We start from the raw sequence: 26,332 nt of genomic DNA, 5'->3' as shown, positions 1-26,332 counted from the left end.
GTGAACTTTCGCGCCGGAAGTGTAAGGCCGGGCAGCCCAGCTGAAGGCAGTAAGCTGGCCTCTCCGTTGCAGGGTAGTTCTGGGATATCGGGGCAAAGGGGCGTGAGAAGGCCTGGAGGCGAAGTCGAAGAGAAGCCGAAGAGAAGCAACTGCGCCCTGGAGAAGAGAAGCTCGCCCATTCCCGACTGGGAGCCAGCTTTCAGTGAAGATGGCAGGGCCAGAACTGTTGCTCGACTCTAACATCCGCCTCTGGGTGGTTCTACCCATCGTTATCATCACTTTCTTCGTAGGCATGATCCGCCACTACGTGTCCATCCTGCTGCAGAGCGACAAGAAGCTCACCCAGGAACAAGTATCTGACAGGTCAGCCCCCTTCCTTCTCCTGCCTACCTCACACCGCCGTGACCTTGGGCAAGAAAGTGCAGGAGTTGTGTCAATTTGCCTAGGTTCACGTCGCGTCCCCACTGGCAGGGTGACCTTACCCGTTATCTCTGTGTTTCACTTTTGTCCCCTGTGAAATGGGGATGATAACAGTACCTGCTTCATAGACAGGTAGGAATCAAATTAGATGATGTCTGTAAAGCCCTTAGCACAGGATCTAGGACGTATTGAGTTTTGAAAAAAACGGTGCTGTTAATCCTTTACGTTAGTCGCCAACCTTCGGTGGGTTTACCTATGAACTATCCCATCCTACCCTTTCGTTAGAAGAGTGCCAGGTGCGTTACTGCTTTTAGTCTTTGTAATATCCAGTCAGGTGAGTGTCATAATCTGCATTCTACCAAATTAGTGTACCAGGAGTCGGACCTGGCGGGACTGTCAGCTGAGATGCTAAGTACCAAAGCTCTTTGCAGTCTGTAAAACTGCTGTTAGAGATGTAAGGAATTGTAGTTATCATTTCCCCCCTAGAGTGGAGGCAACTTCCTCACATATTTCATTGCAGTATTTATTTATTTATCTACGTATTACTTATTTTTGAGACAGAGTTTCGCTCTCGTGGCCCGGGCTGGAGTGCAGTGGCGTTATCTCAGCTTGCTGCAACCTCCGCCTCCCAGGTTCAAGCGATTCTCCTGCCTCAGCCTCCCAAGTAGCTGGGATTACAGGCCCACACCACTACACCTGACTAATTTTTGTATTTTTTGTAGAGACAGGGTTTCACCATCTTGGCCAGGCTGTTCTCAAACTCTTGACATCAGGTGATCCACCTGCCTTGGCCTCCCAAAGTGCTGGGATTACAGTTGTGAGCCACCACGCCCAGCCCCTCATTGCAATATTTATATACAGAGACAGGAATTTGAGATGATTTTAGATGGTTATCTAGACATGTACCCCTTCATATTAAAGTAATAGTTTTCTCCCAGCTACTTGGGATGCTGAGGCAGGAGGATTGTTGGAGACCAGCCTGGGCAACGTAAGGAGACATTGTTTCTTAGAAAAACAAGCAATTATCAGTCAGTTCTGATTACGTTCAGAAACCATCTCAGGTAAGTGCTACTATATCTTTAGCACCTCCCTCTCACATTAATTTCTCGTTTTAATAAAGAGAGTAAGCCTCAGGCTAAGAACTTTCCACAGGTAATAGTATCTAGTTAAAATTTAATAATGTTGTTTTGATTCTACTGTACTTATTTTAAGTTACTTTCTTTTTTGTGACAATACTGTATTTCCATTTGCTGGTAATTTAAAGATTCCTTTAAAATCATATAGATTGGGAAAAAAGTTGATATATAAAAAGTATTAAAAAGTATTAAAGGGCCGGGCGCGGTGGCTCAAGCCTGTAATCCCAGCACTTTGGGAGGCCGAGACGGGCGGATCACGAGGTCAGGAGTTCGAGACCATCCTGGCTAACACGGTGAAACCCCGTCTCTACTAAAAAATACAAAAAACTAGCCGGGCGAGCTGGCGGGCGCCTGTAGTCCCGGCTACTCGGGAGGCTGAGGCAGGAGAATGGCGTAAAAACCCGGGAGGCAGAGCTTGCAGTGAGCTGAGATCCGGCCACTGCACTCCAGCCTGGGCGACACAGCAAGACTCCGTCTCAAAAAAAAAAAAAAAAAAAGTATTAAAAAGTATTAAATATGTAATGATACAAGTGCTAGACAAAAATTCTGACCCATGGCATGAGAATGACTGAAGTTTATTTAGGAAGCACTGCTGTAACATTTCCCAATTATGCCAAGAAGAATAGTAACCATTTACTCTGTCAGGCACTATGCGAAGCACTTGTATTCATTAACTTATTTAAAACTCAAAACAACTCTATGAGGTACATATTGTTGTCTCATTTTATAGAAACTGAAGCTTTAACAAGTTCCATGGTCACACATGGTGACATTCAGGACTTCACACCAAGCCTTCTGGTCTTGGGCTTTTTCCACTATACCACAGCGATCACTGTCTTTCTGTAGCATTAGTTTTAGAACTGACCAGAGCCAGCACCCCACCCTGGAGTGAACCTTAAGAAGTCAACTTACTGGCTGGGTGTGGTGGTGGCTCACCCCTGTAATCCCAGCACTTTGGGAGGCCGAGGTGGGTGGATCACAAGTTCAGGAGATTGAGAACATCCTGGCTAGGATGTTTCTACTGAAAATACAAAAAATTAGCTGGGCATGGTATGCTGGGCGCCTGTCGTCCCAGCTACTCAGGAGACTGAGGCAGTAGAATTCCTTGTGAACCCAGGAGGCAAGAGCTTGCAGTGAACTGAGATCATGCCACTGCACTCCAGCCTGGATGACAGAGTAAGACTCTGTCTCAAAAAAAAAAAAAGTCAACTTACTGCTTGAGTGTGGTGGCTCACGCCTGTAATCCCAACACTTTGAGAGGCCGAGGCAGGCAGATCACAGGTCAAGAGATCAAGACCATCCTGGCCAACATGGTGAAACCCTGTCTTAACTAAAAATACAAAAATTAGCTGGGCGTGCTGGCACATGCCTGTAGTCCCAGCTACTCGGGAGGCTGAGGGAGGAGAATCACTTGAACCCAGGAGGCGGAGGTTGCAGTGAGCCGAGATCACACCACTGGCAGCCTGGCGACAGAGGAAGACTCCATCTCAAAAAAAAAAAAAAAAAAAAAAAAAAAAAGTCTATTTATCACAGAAAGAAAGGCTGTAGAAAAATGCAAAGTGGGCCGGGTGCAGTGGCTCACATCTGTAATCCCAGCACTTTGGGAGGCCAAGGCGGGTGGATCACGAGGTCAGGAGATTGAGACCATCCTGGCTAACACGGTGAAACCCGGACTCTACTAAAAATACAAAAAAATTAGCCGGGCATGGTGGCGGGCACTTGTAGTCCCAGCTACTGGGGAAGCTGAGGCAGGAGAATAGCATGAACCCGGGAGGCGGCCCTTGCAGTGAGCCGAGATCGCGCCACTGGGCGACAGAGCAAGACTCCGTCTCAAAAAAAAAAAAAAAAAAATGCAAAGTGGAGAAAGCTCAGACATTTAGCATTTTTTGGCACATAAATTTTTCTTATTTTAGCCTTACATTAGCGCTAAGGCAGATACTCCTAAGTACATTTTTACAGTTGAAGAAAAGGGATCCTGGAAAAGTTAAGTAGTCTTCCCAAAGTAACCAAAGTAGGGAAATATTGTGCCTGTACTTGAACTCAGATCAGTCTCACTCCCAGTTTAAACCCTCTTGAACCATGATTCCTGCTGTCGTAGATTCTCTACCACGATTTTCTGCCCATAGTTCACTATTAGAGCAATGGTTCTGAATTATATCTGATCCAAAGCTCTCTTTTGTAACCCCAAAATGAAATTCACAGTTAGTGTAGTCTGTTTACAATAACTTTTTTTTTTTTTGGAGACCAGTCTCACTCTGTTGCCTAGGCTGGAATGCAGTGGTGCAATCTCAGCTCACTGAAACCTCTGCCTCCCCAGCTGAAGTGATTCTCCTGCCTCAGCCTTTCGAGTGTCTGCGATTACAGGCATGCGCCACCACGCCCGGCTAATTTTTGTATTTTAATAGAGACGAGGTGTGAGCCATCACACTCAGCCAAGAACATTTCCTTAAGAAGGAATGTAACAGCTGGGCACAGTGGCACATGCTTGTAATCCCAGCACTTTGGGAGGCTGAGGCGGGCAGATCTTTTAAGGTCAGGGGTTTGAGACCAGCCTGGCCAACATGGTGAAACCCCATCTCTACTAAAAATACAAAAATTAGCCGGGTGTGGTGGCATGTGCCTGTAATCCCAACTACTCGGGAGGCTGAGGCAGGAGAATCACATGAACCTAAGGACTGGAGATTACAGAGAGCCGAGATCTTGGCACTGAACTCCAGCCTGGGCGACAGGAAGGCTCCGTCTCAAAAAAAAAAAAAAAAAAAAAAAAAAAAATCCCACAGATTTCCACACGTACCCCTAGAGGGCAGTACCACCCCCATGAGGAACCAACCACCGCTCTAGAGAAAACTCAATGTCTCTGCTCATAATTGCTGCATCCCTTAAGTGAGGTAGCTGGATTATACCAGCTCTTACATGGAGTGACTCAGCCTCATCAAGTCATTATTTGACTTGGGTAAAATGCTGTACACTCTGAAACAGCCTAAGTCCAAGAAAAAGGTGTCTTTTAGTTGTAAAACTTTTTTTTTTTAAAGAGACAAGTCTTGCTGTGTCCCCCAGGCTGGAGAGCACTGGCACAGTCAAGGCTTACTGCAACCTCAACATCTCAGGCTCAAGTGATCCTCCCGCCTCAGCCTCTCGAGTAGCTGGGACTATAAACGTGTACCACCATGCTCAGCTAATCTTTAGATTTTTTGCAAAGATGGGGTCTCCTCTGTTGCCCAAGCTGGTCTCAAACTCCTGGTCTCAAGTGATCCTTCCATCTCGGCCTTCCAAAATGCTGGAATTATAGGCATGCGCCACTGTGCCCAGTGGTATAAAACATTTTTCTAAATATGCTGTAAATGTCCATTAGCAGCCTGGCGTGGTGGCTCACGCCTGTAATTCCAGCACTTTGGGAGGCAGAGGAAGGCAGATCACGAGGTCAAGAGATTGAGACCATCCTGGCTAATACGGTGAAACCCGTCTCTACTAGAAATACAAAAAATTACCTGGGCATGGTGGGATGCGCCTGTAATCCCAGTTACTCGGGAGGCTGAGGCAGGAGAATCGCTTGAACTGGGAGGCAGATGTTGCAGTGAGCCGAGATTGTGCCACTGCACTCCAGCATAGGCGACATAGCAAGACTATGTCTCAAAAAAAGAACATTTCCATTCGCACCAGGCATGGTGGCTCAAGCCTGTAATCTCAGCACTTTGGGAGACCGAGACAGGTGGATCACATGAGGTCAGGAGTTGGAGATAAGGCTGGCCAGCACGGCAAAACCCCATCTCTACTAAAAATACAAAAATTAGCTGGGCGTGGTGATGCACACCTGTAGTCTCAGCTCTCTGCAGGCTGAGGCAGGAGAATCGCTTGAACCCAGAAGGCAGAGGTTTCAGTGAGCCAAGATCACGCCACTGTACTCCAGCCTGGGTGGCAGAGCGAGACGAGACAATGTCTCAAAAAAAAAAAAATTTTTTTTCAACAGGTTTTAAGCGAAAGCTGTAAAATACATGAATAAAATATATTAGACTAGGTTTGGGGATAGAGTATGTGTAAAAAATGGTTCTCAGACTTGACAAATATTCTACTGACTTTTTGGAAAGGAAGAAACATTGATTCTTCAGAATGTGGAACTCTGGTTTGAGAAGTACTGATTTTAAAGTTTTATTCTAAGAAAATATCTTTCAGGCCTGGTGCAATGGCTCATATCTATAATCCCAGCACTTTGGGAGGCTGAGATGGGAGGATCCCTTGAGCCCAGGAATTTGAGACCAACCTGGCAACATAGTTAGACCCTGTTTCTGCAAAAAACAAAATAAATAGAAGATGTTATTCAGTTGCAAATTACAAAGTTTTATCTTCATAACAGTACAGAGACTTATTTTTAGATATTTATGAAAATAAAAATACAAAATTAAAAATTTCTTGTAGAATTTTCTAACTTCAGAGAACATAGCTATTTATCTCAGCTTAAGAAAGCAAGTGTTTAGAAAATACAGGATAATTTACGATTGCTTATTTAGGTCTTGAAATACATCAGGGTCACCATACTCAACTTCATTTCTACATAATTGTTCAGCGATGTAAATATAGGAGATCTAGATGAATTCCTCTTGATTACACTGCCTGGGAAAGTCTTGAGTTATCGTAGACTGAACAAGTGTTTTCCATTTGTTTTTCTGGAGACAGGGTCTTGCTTTGTCACCCAGGCTGGACCAAAGAGGTCGAGGCTGCAGTGATTGAGGCTGCAATCACAGTGGTGCGATCATGGCTCACTTCAGCCTCGATCTCCCGGGCTCAAGTGATCCTCCCACCTCAGCCTCCCGAGTAGCTGAGACTACAGGCACATGCCACTGCACCTGGCTAATGTTTAAATTTTTTGTAGAGACAGTGGTCTCATTATGCTGCCTAGGCTGGTCTCGAACTCCAGGGCTCAAGCGATCCTCCCGCCTCAGCCTCCCGAAGTATTGAGATTACAGGCGAGAGCCACCACACCTGGCTGTGAACAAGGTTTTTTGATGGCCTACCATGTGCCTTGTACTCTGCCGCATGCTATGGGGTACAGTATAAGACAAGGTCACAACCCTGCTCTCAGAGTTTCTGTTCAAGTGATAAAATATGCAAAGGGAAAAATAATAGACATTGTTAATCTAGTGCTTAGGATGTGCCAGGTAGAGTCATATAAGATCATATATATGAAGAACTCAGCCTAAAATTCTCCACTTGGCTGGGTGTGGTGGCTCACACCTGTAATCCCAGCACTTTGGGAGGCTGAGGCAGATGGATCACTGGAGTCCAAGAGTTAGAGACCAGCCTGGGCAACATAGTGAGACCCCGTCTCTACAAAAAAAAAAACAAACACAAAAGTTTGCCAGGTGTCATGGTGTGTGCTTGTAGCCCTAGCTACCCAGGAAGCTAAGATGGGAGGATCACTTGAGCTTCGGAGGTCAAGGTTGTCATGAGCCAAGATTGTACCATTGCACTCCAGCCTGGACAACAAAGTAAGACCCTGTCTCAAAAAACAAAAAATCCTTCATTAGTTTCCTTTTGCTCTTAAGACAATGATCAAAATACAGTGGGACCTGGCTGGGCACGGTTTTTCATGCCTGTAATCCTAGCACTTTGAGAGGCCGAGGCAGGCAGATCATCTGATGTCAGGAATTCGAGACCAGCCTGGCCAACATGGTGGAACCCCATCTCTACTAAAAATACGTGAATTAGCTGGGTGTGGTGGTGCATGCCTGTAACCCCAGCTACTTGGGAGGACGAGGCAGGAGAATCACTTGAACTCGGGAGGCAGAGGTTGCACTGAGCTGGGATTGCGCCATTGCAGTTCAGCCTGGGAGACAGAGTGAGATTCCATCTCAAAAAAAAAAAAAAATACAGTGGGACCAGTCTGGCTCTTGCACACCTCTGAAGTCTTGTTTTCACCACATTTTTTGTAGTTCTCCTTCTTCCAGCCATATGGCCTTTGCTCAGGTCCTCAGAGGAAGAGTGTTTACCTCTATGAGGCTTTTGCCCATTTTGTTTACACCAGCACTTTGCCAAGGTAATCCTCACTCATCCTGAAGAGTGCAGCTTAATCCTACATCCTCAGCAAACCCATCTCTCAGACCTTGACTTCCCAGACTCCATCACCTCCCGCTTATGCACTTCTCCAATACCATCCATCTCTCTTCCTAGGACATGATAATTGAATTTCACATTTATTCTTCTGGTTATTTGGTTAATGTCTTTCTCCCTCACTAGAGTTTGACCGTCATAAGATATGTGTATTTCGATCACTGTTCTTCAGGTCACCTGGCACTTAGAAGTTCAAGAAATATTTGTTCAATGAAAGAATAAATCTACCCTTGTACAGAATATGAATAGAGACTTAGGGAATTTAAGTGACTTGCCCAAGATCACATGGCTAATAAGTGGCAGAGATGGGATTGAACCCATGTGTTCAACTCCAGAGCTTAAGTTTTTACCCATTACTCTAGACCCAGTGCTTCTTAGACTGTCAATGGTGAAGGGCCGGTTTTGGGGTTTTTTGTTTTCTAAATTTCTAATCTCTTGTAGGCTAATACTTTTGTAAAATATTTTGATCATGTATTTGGATGTTGTGACAATGTCAAATTATTATAAAAGTCTCTAAATCCTTACTCTCAATGTCTGTGCTTATCACAGACCAGCATTGGAACACTGACCACACTTTGAGTATCTTTAGCAGCCAGGGAGCAGAATGTGTTACATGTTGCCTCCGTAGCCCTGTAGATGAAGTAGAGAACTGTACAGCATAATGAGCTCAGGAGGAAAGTGGAGAGAATTCCATGAGGGTTCCAGGCATTGGGAAAAGCTTCGTGGAGGTGCTGAGGTTTGAAGAAGGTGTTAAGGCATGATGGAGTAGAACTTGGAAAGGAAAGGGCACTGGAACATTCCCAGCATGTGGAGAAGCTAGAATATGTGTATTGTGACAAGGGAGACCTCAGCGGTACTGACTGCTTAGAACAAGTGGTTTGTATTGAGTAGATAGAGAAAGCCAAACACAGTTTGTTTGTTTGTTTGTTTGTTTGTTGAGATGGAGTCCCGCCCCAGGCTGGAGTACAATGGCGTCAACTACGCTCACTGCAACCCCCTATCTTCCAGGTTCAAGTGATTCTCCTGCCTCAGCCTCCCGAGTAGCTGGGATTACAGGCACAGACCAGCACACTTGGCTAATTTTTGTATTTTTAGTAGAGACAGGGTTTCACCATGTTGGCAAGGCTGCTCTCAAACTCCTGACCTCGTGATCCTCCTGTCTCGTCCTCCCAAAGTGCTGGGATTATAGATGAGAGCCACTGTGCCCAGCCCCTACCAAGCACAGGTTTTATTATGTTCATTTCTGTCCATAATTTTTTTTCATGTTTCAAGAAGATTTCCATTACTTTAAGGGCCTTTTCCTCTTTTCCTCCTTTAATGAACTTTTGAGTACCTAGAAAAAATTAATATTTTGATCTCTGTTTTATTTGTCATTTGCGTCTTAGCAACACCCATTTGTTGCGTAACACGGTATTCTTTTTTTTTTGGAGGCAGGGTCTTAACTGTTGCCCAGGCGGGAGAGCAGTGGCACCGTCTCAGCTCATTGCAACCTCTGCCTTTCGGGCTCAGGTGAGCCTTCTACCTCAGCCACCTGAGTAGCTGGGACTACAGGCACGTGCCACCAGCCTGGCTAATTTTTGTATTTCTTTTTTTTTTTTTTTAGAGACAGGGTCTTGCTGTGTTGCCCAGGCTGGTCTCACACTCCTGGGCTTAAGTGATCCACCTGCCTTTGCCTTCCAAACTGCTGGGATTAGAGGTGTGAGCCACCACACCCGGCCTAGCACAATATTTGATGATGAACTACGGCTCTAATAGTTAATTTAAGTTCCCCTAGTAATTTCATTTATTTATTCAATAACTGTTTGTTGAGAGCTTTCTAACAGTCTGACTCCTGGGTAGGATTTCTGTTTCTCCATCAGATAGCAACCCTCTCAAGGCCTGTTCTCATTTCCCTGTAGGTAATAAGAAATTCCTTCTTTTATCCTCACTCTTCTCCCTTTTTCCTGACCCCAGATCTCCTGAGCAGTGTCCAACTATTCTTTTCACTCAGAGAAGGTGTCTTCCTAGCTCATTATCAAATAAGCAAAAGCTGGATGTAATGTCCCAAATGTACCTTCCTCTGAAATATTTATTTGTTCAGAAACATAGTCACTTCTGAAAAATACTTTTCTGAAAACCTAACTGTTAGGTTAAATATGTTTACGGTGGTTTCAAAGATACTTGTATTTTGGAAAGTTTCCACACAGAGCTGTTACCAAATAGGCCCTCTCTTGTGTTTAAATAGTTCTTCTACTTGACTCTCCGATTTTCTTCTAGTGTTTCACTTTTAAAAATCTCATTGTGTTGGTTGTATTTTTCAGTCAAGTCCTAATTCGAAGCAGAGTCCTCAGGGAAAATGGAAAATACATTCCCAAACAGGTACTCATTTATCTTTTATTAAAAAGCTCCACGATTCACTGTTGGGCAGTAGATATCTGAATGTTTTATAAGGGGACTTTGGGGAAAGCTGAAGGTTGGCAATTTAGTAATTAAGCTGTGGCCTGATGGTGTTTGCTGTCATGGTGACCTCACCTTTCTTAGGAAGTTGTTTTTAAATGTGACTCAGCTAAAGTGTCTAAAGTGTCAGGTCGCCTGCCAAGTAGGCTGACAGCTCTAAGCAGAACAGCATATCCTAAAGGTCTTCTGACTAAGTCCCTGGGGAGTAATTTGACAATCTGCTGTGTCATAGTTCTGAGACCTAAAATGCTTTTTTTTTTTTTTTTAACTAGTCTTTCTTGACACGAAAATATTACTTCAACAACCCAGAGGATGGATTTTTCAAAAAAACTAAACGGAAGGTAGTGCCACCTTCTCCTATGACTGGTATGTTTATTCCTTTCACTCATCTTTAAGGAAGATTTTTAACATAGGTCATTGAGTGGGGTGAGGTGGGTGTGGGAGAGGGCAGGGAGGGTGTCATTTTGTTTAAATGTTAAATTGCAGAAGATAGTAATCTTAGACCTTGGAAATCATCTAGTACAGGGATCTATGGAAGTGGAATTCTCTTTTTCAGTTAGATTTTCTGAGAACCCTAATGTATAAAGTGGATTAAAAAAAATAGTTCTCAGCTGATGGAGTGGGGAGACCAGAGCTGTTGTCCCTGGGTCTCTCCTTATTGCTGTTCTCAGGACCCAGGGTTCTAGGGAGCACAGTTGGAAAAGCATTCCAGCCTGGCTCTCACCCAGTGCCTGATCCCCCTTCCGACAGATGGCTGCCCAGCTTCTGCCTAAATGAGGAAGAGTGCACTACTTCCGAGACATGCCATTTTGTTGTTAGATGTGATTGTTTGGTCTATCCTACAGTTTTGGCTCTAACATTTTCTACTTCCACTGATCCCAGTCATGTGAAAAATACAGCATGCTAAAAGTAAAACAGGCCAAGTATGGTGGCTCATGCCTGTAATCCTTGCATTTTGGGAGGCCGAGGCAGGCGGATTGCCTGAGGTCAGGAGTTCGAGACCAGCCTGGTTTACATGGTGAAATGCCGTCTCTACTGAAAATACAAAAGTTAGCCTGGCATGGTGACAGGTGACTGTAGTCCCAGCTACTTCGCAGGCTGAGTCAGGAGAATTGCTTGAACCCCGGAGATGGAGGTTGCATTGAGCTGAAGTCCCATCACTGCACTCCAGCCTAGGCGACAGAGCAAGACTCTGTCTCCAAAAAATAAAAATAAAAAAAAAAGGAAAACAAAGTAATTTGTTGTTTTGTGTTGACTCTCCTCTCATTTTAGTACTATTCACTTCTTTAGGTGAGACAGCCAGCTATTTTAAACCCATAGGGAAGGTATTATAATTAGTTTTTTTTTAAGAGTGACTAACGTTGTATGGAGTTCATTTTTTAACAAGTTTTTAAGAAAATTTACAAGAAACAAAAGACCATTAAATATATGAGAAGTTACTTGACGTCACTAATAATCCATGGAATACCAATTAAAACAAGGTATCTTTTTTTTTTTTTTTTTTTTTGAGATGGGAGTCTCACTCTCTCACCCAGGCTGGAGTGCAGTGGTGGCGATCTCAGCTCAATGCAGGCTCTGCCTCCTGGGTTCACACCATTCTCCTACCTCAGCCTGTTGAGTAGCTGAGATTACAGGCGCCCGCCACCACACCCGGCTAATTTTTTGTATTTTTAATAGAGTTGGGGTTTCACCATGTTAGCCAGGATGGTCTTGATCTCCTGACCTCGTGATCCGCCCGCCTTGGCCTCCCAAAGTGCTGGGATTACAGATGTGAGTCACCGTGCCCGGCCAAGATATCCATTTTTTTTAGCCCCGTAAGCTGTCAAAAGATTGAAAAGATTGAACCGGGCGCGGTGGCTCACGCCTGTAATCCCAGCACTTTGGGAGGCCGAGACGGGCGGATCACAAGGTCAGGAGATCGAGACCACGGTGAAACCCCGTCTCTACTAAAAATGCAAAAAATTAGCCGGGCGTGGCGGCGGGCACCTGTAGTCCCAGCTACTCAGGAGGCTGAGGCAGGAGAATGGCGTGAACCCGGGAGGCGGAGCTTGCAGTGAGCCGAGATCGCGCCACTGCACTCCAGCCTGGGGGACAGAGCGAGACTCCGTCTCAAAAAAAAAAGATTGAAAAGATTGGCAGGATCCACTATTGTCAATGTCGAGGAAGTTAGGCCCCCTCACCATTGGCGGGAGTGGCGAGAGGTGGGGCTTTGCTGACAGTCTGACAATATCTATCAATTTTAAATGTACAAATCCTTGGACCTAGAAATTCTAAGAAGTTCTCTTACAGAAACACATAAACATGTAGATGTATGTGCAAGATAACTGTCGGCAGCATCATTTATCATTTATTGTCAAAAACAGTGGAAACAATCCATAGGTCTACTCAAAAGTGATTGGTGTGACCACACCATGGAATCCTATGCAGACATTAAAAATATTGAGACTGGGTACGGTGACTGACACCTGTAATCCCAGCACTTTGGGAGGCCGAGGCAGGCAGATCACTTGAGGTCAGTCAGGAATTCAAGACCAGCCTGGTCTGGTGAAACCCCGTCTCTACTAAAAATACAGAATTAACTGGGCATGGTGGTGTGTGCCTGTAATCCCAGCTAGTTAGGAGACTGAGGCAAGAGAATCACTTGAACCTGGGAGGCAGAGGTTGCAGTGAGCTGAGATCATGCCACTGCACTGCAGCCTGGGCGACAGAGTGAGACTATGTCTCAAAAAACAAAACAAAACAAACAAAAATGCCCAGCACAATGGCTCACACCTGTAATCCCAGCACTTTGGGAGGCCAAAGCGGGCAGATCACGAGGTCAGGAGATCGACACCATCCTGGCTAACATGGTGAAGCCCTATCTCTACTAAAAATACGAAAAATTAGCTGGGCATGGTGGTGGGCGCCTGTAGTCCCAGCTACTTGGGAGGCTGAGGCAGGAGAATGGCATAAAACCACGAGGCGGAGTTTGCAGTGAGCTAAGATCGTGCCACTGCACTCCAGCCTGGGCAAGAGAGCAAGACTCCATCTCAAAAAAAAAAAAAAAAAAAAGGAAGCCGGGTGCGGTGGCTCACGCCTGTAATCCCAGCACTTTGGGAGGCCGAGGCGGGCGGATCACGAGGTCAGGAGATCGAGACCATCCTGGCTAACACGGTGAAACCCCGTCTCTACTAAAAATGCAAAAAATTAGCCGGGCGAGGCGGCGGGCACCTGTAGTCCCAGCTACTCGGGAGGCTGAGGCAGGAGAATGGCGTGAACCCGGGAGGCGGAGCTTGCAGTGAGCTGAGATCGCGCCATTGCACTCCAGCCTGGGCGACTAAGCGAGACTCTGTCTCAAAAAAAAAAAAAAAAAAAAAGGGAAATATTGAGAGGGAGCTATTCAGTGTGGAAATGTCATCCACAATATATTACTAATAATAAGCATAGTAGCATAGTATCTCCGTTTTGTGTGTGTGTGTGTGTGTGTATATATATGTGTGTGTGTGTGTATATATATATATACATATATATATACACACACACACACATACGTAAAATTTGTAATGTGTGTATGTAGAGAGAAAGATGGAAGGATATACAACAAATAAGTGTTTAGAGAATGGGCTTAAAAGAACTGTCTACATCATACATTTTTATGTCATTTGATTTTTTTTTTACAATAAACTTATTTTAATTATCAAGTATGTTAAAAATTTACAGAAAATTGGAGCCAGGCACAGTGGCTCACGCCTGTAATCCCAGCACTTTTGGGAGGCTGAGGTGGGTGGATCACGAGGTCAGGAGATTGCGCCACTGCACTCCAACCTGGGCCCCAGAGCGAGACTCTGTCTCAAAAAAAATAAAATAAAATTTACAGAAAACCAGGAGGAAGTCCCTGGCAACAGAGGTAAAACTTAGTGGGTTTCTTGTTTGTGCTTTTGTCTTAGATCCTACTATGCTGACAGACATGATGAAAGGGAATGTAACAAATGTCCTCCCTATGATTCTTATTGGTGGATGGATCAACATGACATTCTCAGGCTTTGTCACAAGTAAGTTACAGACCCAGCCGACTTCATGTTACCCAGAGAGATTCAAGTGCTACTGAGTCACTAATATCATAGGTCGTATGTTTTCTTGTGTAAACTGATAATAGTCTTTGAACAAAAAATTTACTATGTGATGACTTTTATGACTTTTGCCCGAAAGTGATCCTAAGTTCATGATGTGGATGCTTTTTAGCCAGATTAGATTCAAGCAAGTGACTTGCTAGCTTGCTTCCAAAACTAATATGGTATTCTAGTTGAGCAGGATAAAGGGAAGCATATTTCTATTTTGACTTCGTTTGCTAGGTGTTAGGGTGAGTTTTCTATTTGTTTATAAGTTGATTTGATTTTAATCAATTTGGTTTCTTAGTAACATAGTTCTATGCTTATATATTCCACTTAGAGTTTAACAGATTGGTGCAAATTTTTTCCAAATTTCAGGTCACAGCTCAGTTTGAGTCCCTTCTTCCTCGGTAAGCTAGAAGCAAGTATTATTGAGGGAAACTAGAGCAGAGTGGCATTTTGACTGTCTTTTCTTCAGAAATTGCCACAGATTTTCTTGTGGAAGTCGTTTTCCAAAAGCTATGTGGCACAGAGTTCCCACCTCCTCTGGGAAAGATTCACACTTATTCTAAAAATAAAACAGCTCAGAGTGATTGTGAACTTTTTCTTCTCTGCAGCCAAGGTCCCATTTCCACTGACCCTCCGTTTTAAGCCTATGTTACAGCAAGGAATCGAGCTACTCACATTAGATGCATCCTGGTAAGAACTTTCTTCTGTTTAATAAAAATACAAACCACACTTTGGGAGGCCAGGGTGGGAGGATCACTTGAGCCCAGGAGTTTGAGACCAGCCTGGGCAACAGACTAAGACCCTGTCTCAAAAAAACAAAAACAGGCGGGGTGCAGTAGCTCACACCTGTAATCTCAGCACTTTGGGAGGCTGAGGCGGGCAGATCACAGGTCAAATCGAGACCATCCTGGCTAACACGGTGAAACCCCATCTCTACTAAAAATACAAAAAATTAGCCAGGCGTGGTGGTGGGCGCCTGTAGTCCCAGCTACTCGGGAGGCTGAGGCAGGAGAATGGCGTGAATCCGGGAGGCGGAGCTTGCAGTGGGAGGAGCTTGCAGTGAGGGGAGATCGCGCCACTGCACTCCAAGCCTGGGCAACAGAGTGAGACTCCATCTGAAAAAAAAAAAAAAAAACCGTAAACAAAAATCACACAAACCAAAATCTAAAACCAGTGCCCCTTAAAGATGAGGATTTCTGGCTGGGTGTAGTGGCTCACACCTGTAATCCCAGCAGTCTGGGAGTCTGAGGTGGGCGGATCACAAGGTCAGATCGAGACCATCCTGGCTAACAGGGTGAAACCCCGTCTCTATGAAAAATACAAAAAGTTAGCTGGGTGTGGTGACTGGTGCCTGTAGTCCCAGCTACTCAGGAGGCTGAGGCAGGAGAATGGCATGAACCCAGGAGGTGGAGCTTGCAGTGAGCTGAGATCACGTCACTGCACTCCAGCCTGTTCGACAGAATGAGACTGTGTCTCAAACCAAAAAAAAAAGATGAGTTCTAATTTGCATACTTCATTGGAATCGGTTTTTTAAAGTTTTTTTTTTTCCCAAGACTGTGTCTCACTCTGTCACCCAGCCTGGAGTGCAGTGGTTCTATATCACTGCAATCTCCACCTCCTGGGTTCTAGTGATTCTCCTGCCTCAGCCTCCCAAGTACCTGGGATTATAGGCGTGCACCACCACATCTGGGTAATTTTTGTATTTTTCGTGGGGACGGGGTTTCACCATGTTGGCCAGGTTGGTCTCAAACTACTGACCTCAAGTGATCCATCTGCCTCGGCCTCCCATAGTGCTGGGATTACAGGCATGAGCCACCACGCCTGGCCAAAAGTTTTTTTGTTTTTTTTTTTCATTGAAACTCCACTAAAAATGCCATGGGTGGTTTATGGCAACTTTTACATGAGTCTAGCAAAAGGAAAGAATGTGTCACCTCTTTTCTGTCACAATTGGGGGCTTAAAACTCAGGGGTGGATGTATCAACCCCCAGAAAGTTAAAAGTTTAAGCCAGGAGTTCTGGCCATGCAATCATTTTTAGTGCTGGGCGCGGTGGCTCAAGCCTGTAATCCCAGCACTTTGGGAGGCCGAGGCGGGCAGATCACAAGGTCAGGAGATCGAGACCACAGTGAAACCCCGTCTCTACTAAAAATACAAAAAATTAGCCGGGCGCGGTGGCGGGCGCCTGTAGTCCTAGCTACTCAGGAGGCTGAGGCAGGAGAATGGCGTGAACCCAGGAGGCGGAGCTTGCAGTGAGCCGAGATCGCGCCACTGCACTCCAGCCTGGGCAACAGCGTGAGACTCCGTCTCAAAAAAAAAAAAAAAAAAATTCATTTTTAGTAATACCTGGAGCTTATGAGAGTGGAAGTTTGTATTATTTTTTTTTCCAAAGTACATTACTATTAATGATAATAGTTTTCATTAGTTCTAGTCACTGTGCTTAGCATTTTCTGTATTTTACCCTCATAGCAACCTATGAAACCTATGTAGGAATTGACATTTGACAACAGTCTGTCCAAATCCAGCACCCATGTGTTATTTACCACTCTTTATAATTTTTAAAAAGAGATTTCTCCTTCTGAATACCACTGTTTTTTTTTTTGTTTTTTTGTTTTTGAATGGCAGAATAAGACAACTTAAAATCTGAAAAGCTCTTAGAAAATACTGCTACAGTATCTGGAACCTAGTAATGCTGCTTCACGTGGCCTCTCCAGACTCTTTTGCCTGTGGCTTCCCAAAGACTGGCATAAAACAGAGAAAAAGAATAATGGACAAAATGGGGATTACTAGTGGTAATCTTGACTACTTGGTTTGAGCAGAGCCCTCTAGGATGTGTGGGAGGAGCAGGACAGGCCAGAGGCTGGGAAGTCTGGGCCATGCACAATTCTGCTAGAGAAGAAAAGCTGTACATTATATGAGTACCATGAGTCTATTCAACTTTTACCTTCCGGTCTCCTTGGGCTAAACAAAAACTTCATGGGTTGGAGAAAAGCTTATTTATCTTTTCTCAGCATCCAGAGAGGCATGTGACTAAAATGATATCATGGACAGAAGGGAGACTGGAACCCCAGTGTACAATTACCACTGTGGTGAGATCAGCAACATTGTATTCAGACAGGCCATTTACTTACCTGCAGCCTATGGAGTAACCAGAGTAGACTTTTGCCTTTATGTGACCCACTTGTTGGAATGACTATGGATCTTTCCATTTATCATTTTCCATACTCATTTTTGGTTTTAGCTTTTATTATATGCAAGCCTATTTATTTTATGGAGGTTGAGTAGGAAACATAAGCTAAAGGAAGCCTCAGTGATATAGTTCAAAACTTGGAATGACTCTCCCAGTAGCTATAGTCCTCGGTACTATATTTCCTGAAATCCACCTCTCATCCCTTCTTGTAAGTACGGAACACACCCAATGGCTCACGCCTGTAATCCTAGCACTTTGGGAAGCTGAGGTGGGCAGATCACTTGAGGTCAGGAGTTCGACATCAGCTTGGCCAACATGGTGAGACCCCGTCCGTCTCTACTAAAAATACAAAAATTAGCCAGGCATGGTGGTGCGTGCCTGTAGTCCAAGCTACTCAGGAGGTTGAGGCAGGAGAATCTCTTGAATCCCGGTGGCAGAGGTTGCAGTGAGCCGAGATTGCGCCACTGCACTCCAGCCTGGGTGACAGAGCGAGACTCCGTCTCAAAAAAAAAAAAAAAACTATGGAACACACCAACACTTGTGATTTCCTCTCGGGAATGGAATTCAGAATGGGAGTCATCTTTGGATTTTTTTAAATATAGTTCTGTATTGTTGAGACTGCTTTAACAACTTGTATTTCTTCTGTGGTTGTGCTTTGGATGAATACAGCCCATCCAAGGTGACTTCTTTACAAACACTGAACAACTTTGGGTGGTAGGGAAGTGGGAGCTGCATTACTCTCTGATGTACTAACTAACCACACCATTTTCCTTTGCCAGGGTGAGTTCTGCATCCTGGTACTTCCTCAATGTATTTGGGCTTCGGAGCATTTACTCTCTGATTCTGGGCCAAGATAATGGTAAGAAGCATGTCAGGTTTACTAAGCAAATACTTCCATAGATGAATCATCCATGTTAGAGCCAGAAAAGTCTTGTAGGTTATGCTGTTTGTTACCACAGTCAAATAAAATGTTTCCTTCCTTCAGTTTCTGAGGTATTCTGAAAGACTTAAAAATTCCAGGGGTCATACTGAAGATCTCAATTCTCTCTGGCAATGACTGGGACAGTATTTGATTCCCCAGAATCTGATACCATCATGTGAGGGATCCAGCACCAGCAGTATAAGCCTGTGAACCTAAAGCTTAAAGAAGGCCTGGTTTGTCAGTCATTTCACTGACTAGAGCCCTGGCCAGTACTAATCCTTGCTCTCTTGTTTACTGGCTGGGACCTCAGAAAAGTTACTTAACAAGTTACTTAACTTCAAATTCTCTATTTGCTTATCTGTAAATAAGGACTTTATTAGTTAACCTGCGGGGTTATTAGGAACAGATGAGGTAGAATATGCGAACCACTTAGTGAAGTACTTGGCATACAGTAGTTGCTCAATAACTGGTGCCTGTTATTGTTGAAATTTGAAATGAAGTTTAGAGCTTCCTTTAGTGATCTCTTTTTTGCTGTTACTATCCCCATTTTTCAGGAGACACAAAGTGACTTTCCTAGAGTCACATAGCCAGTGGGTGACAGGGCCAGTCGTGAGGCTGTAGTCCAGTTCTCTAATCTGTGTGAAGCCCATTCTTCCCCTTGGGTGCTGGGGTGCTCGCTGAGTCCTGGCACTCATGTAAGTGTGTCTTATGCTACAGCCGCTGACCAATCACGAATGATGCAGGAGCAGATGACGGGAGCAGCCATGGCCATGCCCGCAGACACAAACAAAGCTTTCAAGGTACACTCTATTCACCATTCAAAGCCGCAGCGATGCTCTGAAAGGTGTTATCTAGAGCTATTTTAAAAATAGCTTCCTTGCAGGGAGTGTTGTGTGGTTCCATCGTTTTAATTTAAACTTAGCAAAAACATAGTTTACACATCTCTTTTTCCTGAGGCAGAATCATCTATTAAGTAAATTGGAAATTCTTGGTACTTTTACTGGTTTTTAAATGCTCACCAGAATTTAATCCACACTATCAATGATGCCATAAAATAATCCAATCAGAGGTGTGAGGTAAACATTTAGAATAATTTGAACGTTTTTGAACCCCATAGATATCAGATATAAATTGCATTAAAAAAAATCAATACTGGCCGGGCGCAGTGGCTCACACCTGTAATCCCAACACTTTGGGAGGCTGAGGCGGGTGGATCACAAGGTCAGGGGTTCAAAACCAGCCTGACCAACATGGTGAAACCCCATCTCTACTAAAAATACAAAAAAAATTAGCTGGGCATGGTGGCGGGCGCCTGTAATCCCAGCTACTCAGGAGGCTGAGGTGGGAGAATTGCTTGAACCCAGGAGGCGGAGGTCGCAGTGAGCTGGGATTGCACCACTACACTCCAGCCTGGGCAACAGAGTGAGACTCCGTCTCAAAAAAAAAAAAAAAAAAAAAAAATCAATACTAAGAGCCTTTTCACAAAAAGGTTCTAGAATTTGCATAATTTGGCATGATTTTTGTGGAACAAAATCTCACTGTGTTTCATGATAAAAACTAGAAAGAGAAGGGAAGTTCCAGCCCGGGACAGTGGCTCACACCTGTAATCCCAGCACTTTGGGAGGCCGAGGTGGGTGGGTCACCTGAAGTCAGGAGTTTGATACCAGCCTGGACAAAATGGTGAAACCCTGTCTCTATTAAAAATACAAAAATGGGCCAGGTATGGTGGCTCACACCTGTAATCCCAGCACTTTGGTAGGCCAAGGCGGGTAGATCAACTGAGTTCAGGAGTTCAAGACCAGCCTGGCCAACCTGGTAAAACCCCTTTTCTACTAAAGATACAAAAGAAAATGTGCTGGGCGTGGTGGCAGGCGCCTGTAATCCCAGTTACTTGGGAGGCTGAGACAGGAGAATTACTTGAACTCAGGAGGCGGAGTTTGCAGTGAGCTGAGATTGCACCATTGCACTCCAGCCTGGGTAACAAGAGCAAAACTCCATCTCAAAAAGAAAAAAAGGGCCGGGCGCGGTGGCTCAAGCCTGTAATCCCAGCACTTTGGGAGGCCGAGGCGGGCGGATCACAAGGTCAGGAGATCGAGACCACAGTGAAACCCCGTCTCTACTAAAAATACAAAAAATTAGCCGGGCGCGGTGGCGGGCGCCTGTAGTCCCAGCTACTCAGGAGGCTGAGGCAGGAGAATGGCGTGAACCCGGGAGGCGGAGCTTGCAGTGAGCCGAGATCGCGCCACTGCACTCCAGCCTGGGCAACAACGTGAGACTCCGTCTCAAAAAAAAAAAAAACAAAAAAAAAAAAAAAGAAAAAAAGAAAGAAACAAAACAAAACAAAAATGAGCTGGGCATGGTGGCATGTGCCTATAATCCCAGCTACCCAGAAGGCTGAGGCAGGAGAATCGCTGGAACCCAGGATGCGGAGGCTACAGTGAGCTGAGATCATGCCACTGCACTCCAGCCTGGATGACAGACCAAGATTCTGTCTCAAAAAAAAATAGAGAAGTTTCTCAGCCTGATAAAGGGCATCTATGACAGACCCACAGCTAACATCATACTCAATGGTGAAAGACTGAAAGCTTTCCCTTTAAGATCAAGAACAAGACAAGGATGTCTGTTCTTGCCACTTCTATTCAGCATTGTCCAGGATGTACTAGCCAGGGCAGTTAGGCAAGAAAAAGAAATAAAAAGTCATTCTGATTAGAAAGGAAGTAAAACTATCTCTGTTTGCAAGTGGCATGGTGTTGTATGTAGATCATCCTAAACCATCCACAAGAAAACTAACAGAGCTAATAAATAAGTTCAACATACAAAAATCAATTGTGTTTCTATATACTGGTAATGAAGATTGGAAATGAAAGTAAAACAATTTTATTCATAATAGTATCAAAAGGAATAAAATATTTAGAAACAAATCTAACAAAAGAAATGGCCTTGGTCGGGCATGGTGGTTAACACCTGTAATCCCAGCACTTTGGGAGGCTGAGGCGGGCAGATCACGAGGTCGAGAGATCAAGACCATCCTGGCCAACATGGTGAAACTCCATCTCTACTAAAAATATAAAAATTAGCTGGACATGGTGGCACATGCCTATAGTTCCAGCTACTGGGGAGGCTGAGGCAAGAGAATCACTGGAACCCGGGAGGTGGAGGTTGCAGTGAGCCAAGATCGCACCACTAGACTCCAGCCTGGTGACAGAGCAAGACTTCATCTCAAAAAAAAAAAAAAAAGAAATGGCCTTTTGTTAGATTTAAACTGATATGCTGAAAAATTACAAAACATTGCTGAAAGAAATTAAAGACTTAAATAAATGGAAAGACACCCATGTTCATAGATTGGAAGACTTAATATTATTAAGATGGCAATACTCTCCAAATTTATCCACAGATTGAACACAATCCCTATCAAAATCTTACCTGCCTTTCTTGCAGAAATTGACAAGCTGCTCCTGAAGTTCACATGGAAATTCAAGGGAATCAAAATAGGCAAAAATGTTGGCAAAATTGGAGAACTTACATGCTGTGGTTTTAAAGCCTTTTACAAAGCTGTAGTAATCAAAACTGCACAGAAATAAAAACTGGCATAAGGAGAGATATAGGTCAATGGAATAAAATGGAGAGTTCAGAAATAAACACATCTATTTATCATCACTTGACTTTCAAAGAGGGTACCGAGACTATTCAGTGGGGAAAGAATAGTGTCCATTCAATGAATGGTGCTGGGAAAAGGATATCTACATGCAAAAGAATGAAGCTGGGCACCTATTTCACACCATGTACAAAAGTTAAGTCTAAATGGTTCAACAGGCATGTGTAGTGCAGAAGAAAAAAAAATTAGGTTCAAGTTAGCTTAGATGTGGTGCATGCCTATAGATAGGGGCACCACTTGAGCTGAGGAGTTTGAGGCTGCAATGAGCTATGATTGTGCCACTGCACACCAGCTTGGGTGACAGTGAGACCCTGTCTCAAAAAGAAAAAAGAAATCAAATGGGTCAAAGACCCGAATCTTTAATATTGCATGATATTACTTATATGAAATATTTGGAATAGGAAAATTCACAGAGACAAGGAAGTAGGTTAGAGGTTACTGAGGATGGGATGGGGGCAGTGGGGAGTAGTTGCTTACTGTGCGCATTTTCTGTTTAAGAGGACATAAAACTTTGGAAATGATAGTAGACATGGGTACACATTGTGAATGTCATTAATGCCACTGAATTTTATATCTAAAATGGTTAAAATGGTGTATGTTATGTTACATATATTTTACCACAATAAAAAAATAAAAATTTGGCTGGACACAGTGGCTTACACCTGTAATCCCAGCACTTTGGGAGGCCGAGACAGGCAGATCATTTGAGGTCAGGAGCTTGAGACCAGCCTGGCCAACATGATGAAATGCCATCTCTACTAAAAATACAAAAATTAGCTGGGTGTGGTGGCGCACCTCTGTAATCCCAGCCACTCAGGAGGCTGAGACATGAGAATCGCTTGAACCGGGGAGGCAGAGATGGCGGTGAGCGGAGATCGCACCATTGCAGATGCAGAGGTTGAAATGAGCCAAGATGGCGCCATTGCACTCCACCCTGGGCTACAGAGTGAGATCACTCTGTCTCAAAATAATAAACAACTAAAAAACAGTGAGAGGGCCAGGCACGGTGGCTCACGCCTGTAATCCCAGCACTTTGGGAGGCCGAGGTGGGCGGATCACAAGGTCAGGAGTTTGAGATCAGCCTGGTCAATATGGTGAAACCCCGTCTCTACTAAAAATACAAAAATTAGCCCTGCGTGGTGGCAGGTGCCTGTAGTCCCAGCTACTCAGGAAGCTGAGGCAGGAGAATCACTTAAACCCAGGAGGCAGAGGTTCCAGTGAGCCGAGATCATGCCACTGCACTCCAGCCTGGGCGATAGAGCGAGACTCCATCTCAAAACAACAAAAAAAAACCAGTGAGATACCACTTCGTGCCCACTCAGATGGTTATAATAAAAAAAGATGAACAATAACAAGTGTTGGTGAGGATGTGGAGAAATTGGAACCCTATTGTTGATGATGGTGCAGCCACTTTGGAAAACAGTTTTTCCACCATTCCTCAAACAGTTAAAACATAATTACTATATGACCCAGCAGTTTTACTCCTAAGTAAGTACTCAAGAGAACTGAAAACATATGTCCACACAGAAACTTATGTGAGAATGTGTTCAGAGCATTATTCATAATAATCAAAAAGTAGACATAACCCAAATACCCATCATTTAATGAAAGGATAAACAATGGAATATTTTTGAATATAATATATGTTGTATATACAGTAGGATATATACAATGGAGTGTTATTCAGCTATAAATAAGAGTGGAATACTGAATCATGTTAAACAGGGAAGAACCTTGAAAGCATGCTAAGTGAAAGAAAATAACAAAAGGCCACATATGCCCAGAATAAGTGAAAAAAGATACGGAAGATAAAGGAGTAGTTGCCAGAGGTTGTGGGAGGTGAATAATGGGAACTGTGTATTGTTTGGTATGTGGTTTCTTTTTGTTATTAGATAATAACAAAATTATTATTAGATATTATGTAGATATTAGTGGTGGTGGTTGCACAACGAATATACTAAAAATCACTAAATTGTACACATTAAAGGGGTAAATTTTATGACATGTAAATTATATCTCAAAAACCCACTCATGAACTAACATTTGTATTTCACATTAGATAAGCTTACTCCATCTATCTATCTATCTATCTATCTATCTATCTATCTAGGGTCTCACTGTGTCACCCAGGCTAGAGTGCAGTGGTACAATCCTAGCTCACTGCAACCTCGAGTTCCTGGACTTAAGCATTCCTCCCATCTCAGCCTCAGTACTGGTACATGAGGAGCCAGTACTACAGGCACACACCACCACACCCAACTAATTTTGTATAGAGATGGGATCTCACTATGTTGCCCAGGATGGTCTTGAACTCCCATCCTCAAGTGATCCTCCTGCCTTGGCCTCCCAAATTGCTGGGATTACAAGCGTGAGCTACCACACCTTGCAAGCTTTTTTTTTTTTTTTTTTTTTAATTTATTTTTAAAGACGAGGTCTTACTATCTCTAGGCTCATCTAAAGATAGGTTGTCCAGGGCAGTCTCAAACTCCTGGACTCAAGCTATCCTTAGCCTCAGCCTCCAGAGTAGCTGGGACTATAGATGTATGCCACTGCACCCACCTCATAAAGCATTTTTTAGACACTCACTAATTTAGGGCAAAGTAGTCAGATTAATAGAATATTTGAGAAATGTAATTTCTTGGAAAATTCTGCAAATTTATTTCTGCTCAACCTATTACTAGTTTACATCTAAATGATTATATGCCAAAACCATTTTTTAGTTCACACCATCAAAGTCTTTATTGCAGTGGTTAAAAATTACTGGACAAACTAATGAAGTGCCATTGTGTATCTGGACATAAGGATGGAGTAAGTGTTCTTAGGCCCACTGAAAATACCCCAGCCATTTATGTCAAAGCATCGTGGACCATGCACCATTTAAACCAGATGACAAGTCCCTTGATGAAAGAGCTGAGAATCAGCACTAATTTGTCTGTTGTACATCCCTCAAGAGTACTGTGGGGCATAAAGGTGCTTAGTGAGCGTGAGCTGATAGACGGGTTAAGCGCTGGGGACTTTGCAGTCAGACCAAAATTTAAATCTCAGCTCCATTAGCTCCTAGTGCCAGTGGCCTTGAACAAATTATTTGACCTCTTAGCCTTAGTCTCCTTATCTATAAATTGAGGGGTGGCACGAAGAGGGGGAGGAGAGGATGCGGGTAGCAGCATTTCCCTTGTAGGATTGAATGAGCTTATACATGTGGATAGCACACTCCAGCTTTTGGCCTGGAGTAAGTGGTCACTGAAGGTTAGTCACAGCTGTCAGTAACAATTCCCTCTTCCTGCTGGGTGTTCTCTTCCATTACAGACAGAGTGGGAAGCTTTGGAGCTGACGGATCACCAGTGGGCACTAGATGATGTCGAAGAAGAGCTCATGGCCAAAGACCTCCACTTTGAAGGCATGTTCAAAAAGGAACTACAGACCTCTATTTTTTGAAGACTGAGCAGGGATTAGCTGTGTCAGGAACTTGGCATTGCACTTAACCTTGTAACTTTGTTTGGAGCTGGCACCTCTCAGAATAAAAAGGAGGATGCAAGAGCTGGCAGGCATGCAGCAAGGCTTGTTCTTGTCTGGGCTGGGTTCCCCTTTATGTTTGAAACTAGAGGAAATAGGAGTATGCTGGGCAACTTGTTATTTTTAAAATGTTGTAAATGTTCCTTTTGGTGACTCTAGTAATGAAAGTCAGAGAAAGGGGGAAACCTCAAGCTACTGATAATATATAAAATCTTGGCCGGGCACAGTGGCCCACGCCTGTAATCCCAGTACTTTGGGAGGCTGAGGCGGGTGGATCACGAGGTCAGGAGTTCAAGATCAGCCTGGCCAAGATGGTGAAACCCTGTCTCTACTAAAAATACAAAAAAAATTAGCTGGGCATGGTGGTGGGCACCTGTAATCCCAGCTGCTCAGGAGGTTGAGGCAGAGAATTGCTTAAACCCAGGAGGCAGAGGATGCAGTGAGCTGACATCGCACCACTGCACTCCAGCCTGGCAGACAGAGCAAAACTCCGTCTCAAAAAAAAAAAAAAAAAAAAAAAAAATATATATATATATATATATATATGTATGTATGTATATATATCTTAGCAGCAGCCCAGTCTTCGGAGGAAGCATTGTTAATTATAGCTAATGATTATGTGCAGTCAGTCTGACATCTGGCCACAGTAAACTCCTGTTTTCTTGGGATCCAAACACCCTGTGTTTTACCATTAGTTTTGTTAGTATTGTTAACTTTCTTTACACAAGTAAACAATTTCCACTACCAAAGGTTTAGAAACTATGGATGAACAAAATGAATCTCCCTGTATTGTTCATTTTGAGCCTACATAGAACAGATCAAATATGTCAAAACCTTATTCAAATAAACTCTCTTCAGAGTGA

The 26,332-nt window shown here is 43.9% G+C and overlaps 1 protein-coding gene and 1 long non-coding RNA gene across 2 annotated transcripts; both read left to right on the top strand.

Annotated features, from left to right (window-relative positions):
• Nucleotides 1-8: 8 nt before the first annotated feature.
• Nucleotides 9-25,498, top strand: LOC105477680 (ER membrane protein complex subunit 3). Its single transcript, XM_011734314.2, has 8 exons — nt 9-363; nt 9,962-10,019; nt 10,370-10,463; nt 14,024-14,128; nt 14,803-14,884; nt 18,159-18,238; nt 19,019-19,101; nt 25,263-25,498. Exons 1-8 carry the CDS (start codon nt 209-211, stop codon nt 25,389-25,391), a joined length of 786 nt encoding a protein of 261 aa, XP_011732616.2. The 5' UTR covers nt 9-208; the 3' UTR covers nt 25,392-25,498.
• Nucleotides 370-6,904, top strand: LOC139362005 (uncharacterized). Its single transcript, XR_011620229.1, has 2 exons — nt 370-874; nt 1,359-6,904. It is a non-coding gene; the product is annotated as an uncharacterized lncRNA (long non-coding RNA).
• Nucleotides 25,499-26,332: the final 834 nt, after the last annotated feature.

The sequence above is a fragment of the Macaca nemestrina genome, chromosome 2 (assembly GCF_043159975.1).
Source record: "Macaca nemestrina isolate mMacNem1 chromosome 2, mMacNem.hap1, whole genome shotgun sequence".
Lineage (NCBI taxonomy): Eukaryota > Metazoa > Chordata > Mammalia > Primates > Cercopithecidae > Macaca > Macaca nemestrina.
This window is presented reverse-complemented; position numbering and strand designations above follow the sequence as displayed.

Bases quoted from the DNA above. Each gene is read 5' to 3' on its own strand.
- LOC105477680 (XM_011734314.2), top strand. From the start codon at position 209: ATGGCAGGGCCAGAACTGTTGCTCGACTCTAACATCCGCCTCTGGGTG. The intron at 14,129-14,802 runs GTAAGTTACAGA...TCTTCTCTGCAG, and splicing joins ATTCTCAGGCTTTGTCACAA to CCAAGGTCCCATTTCCACTG. The intron at 19,102-25,262 runs GTACACTCTATT...CTTCCATTACAG, and splicing joins ACACAAACAAAGCTTTCAAG to ACAGAGTGGGAAGCTTTGGA.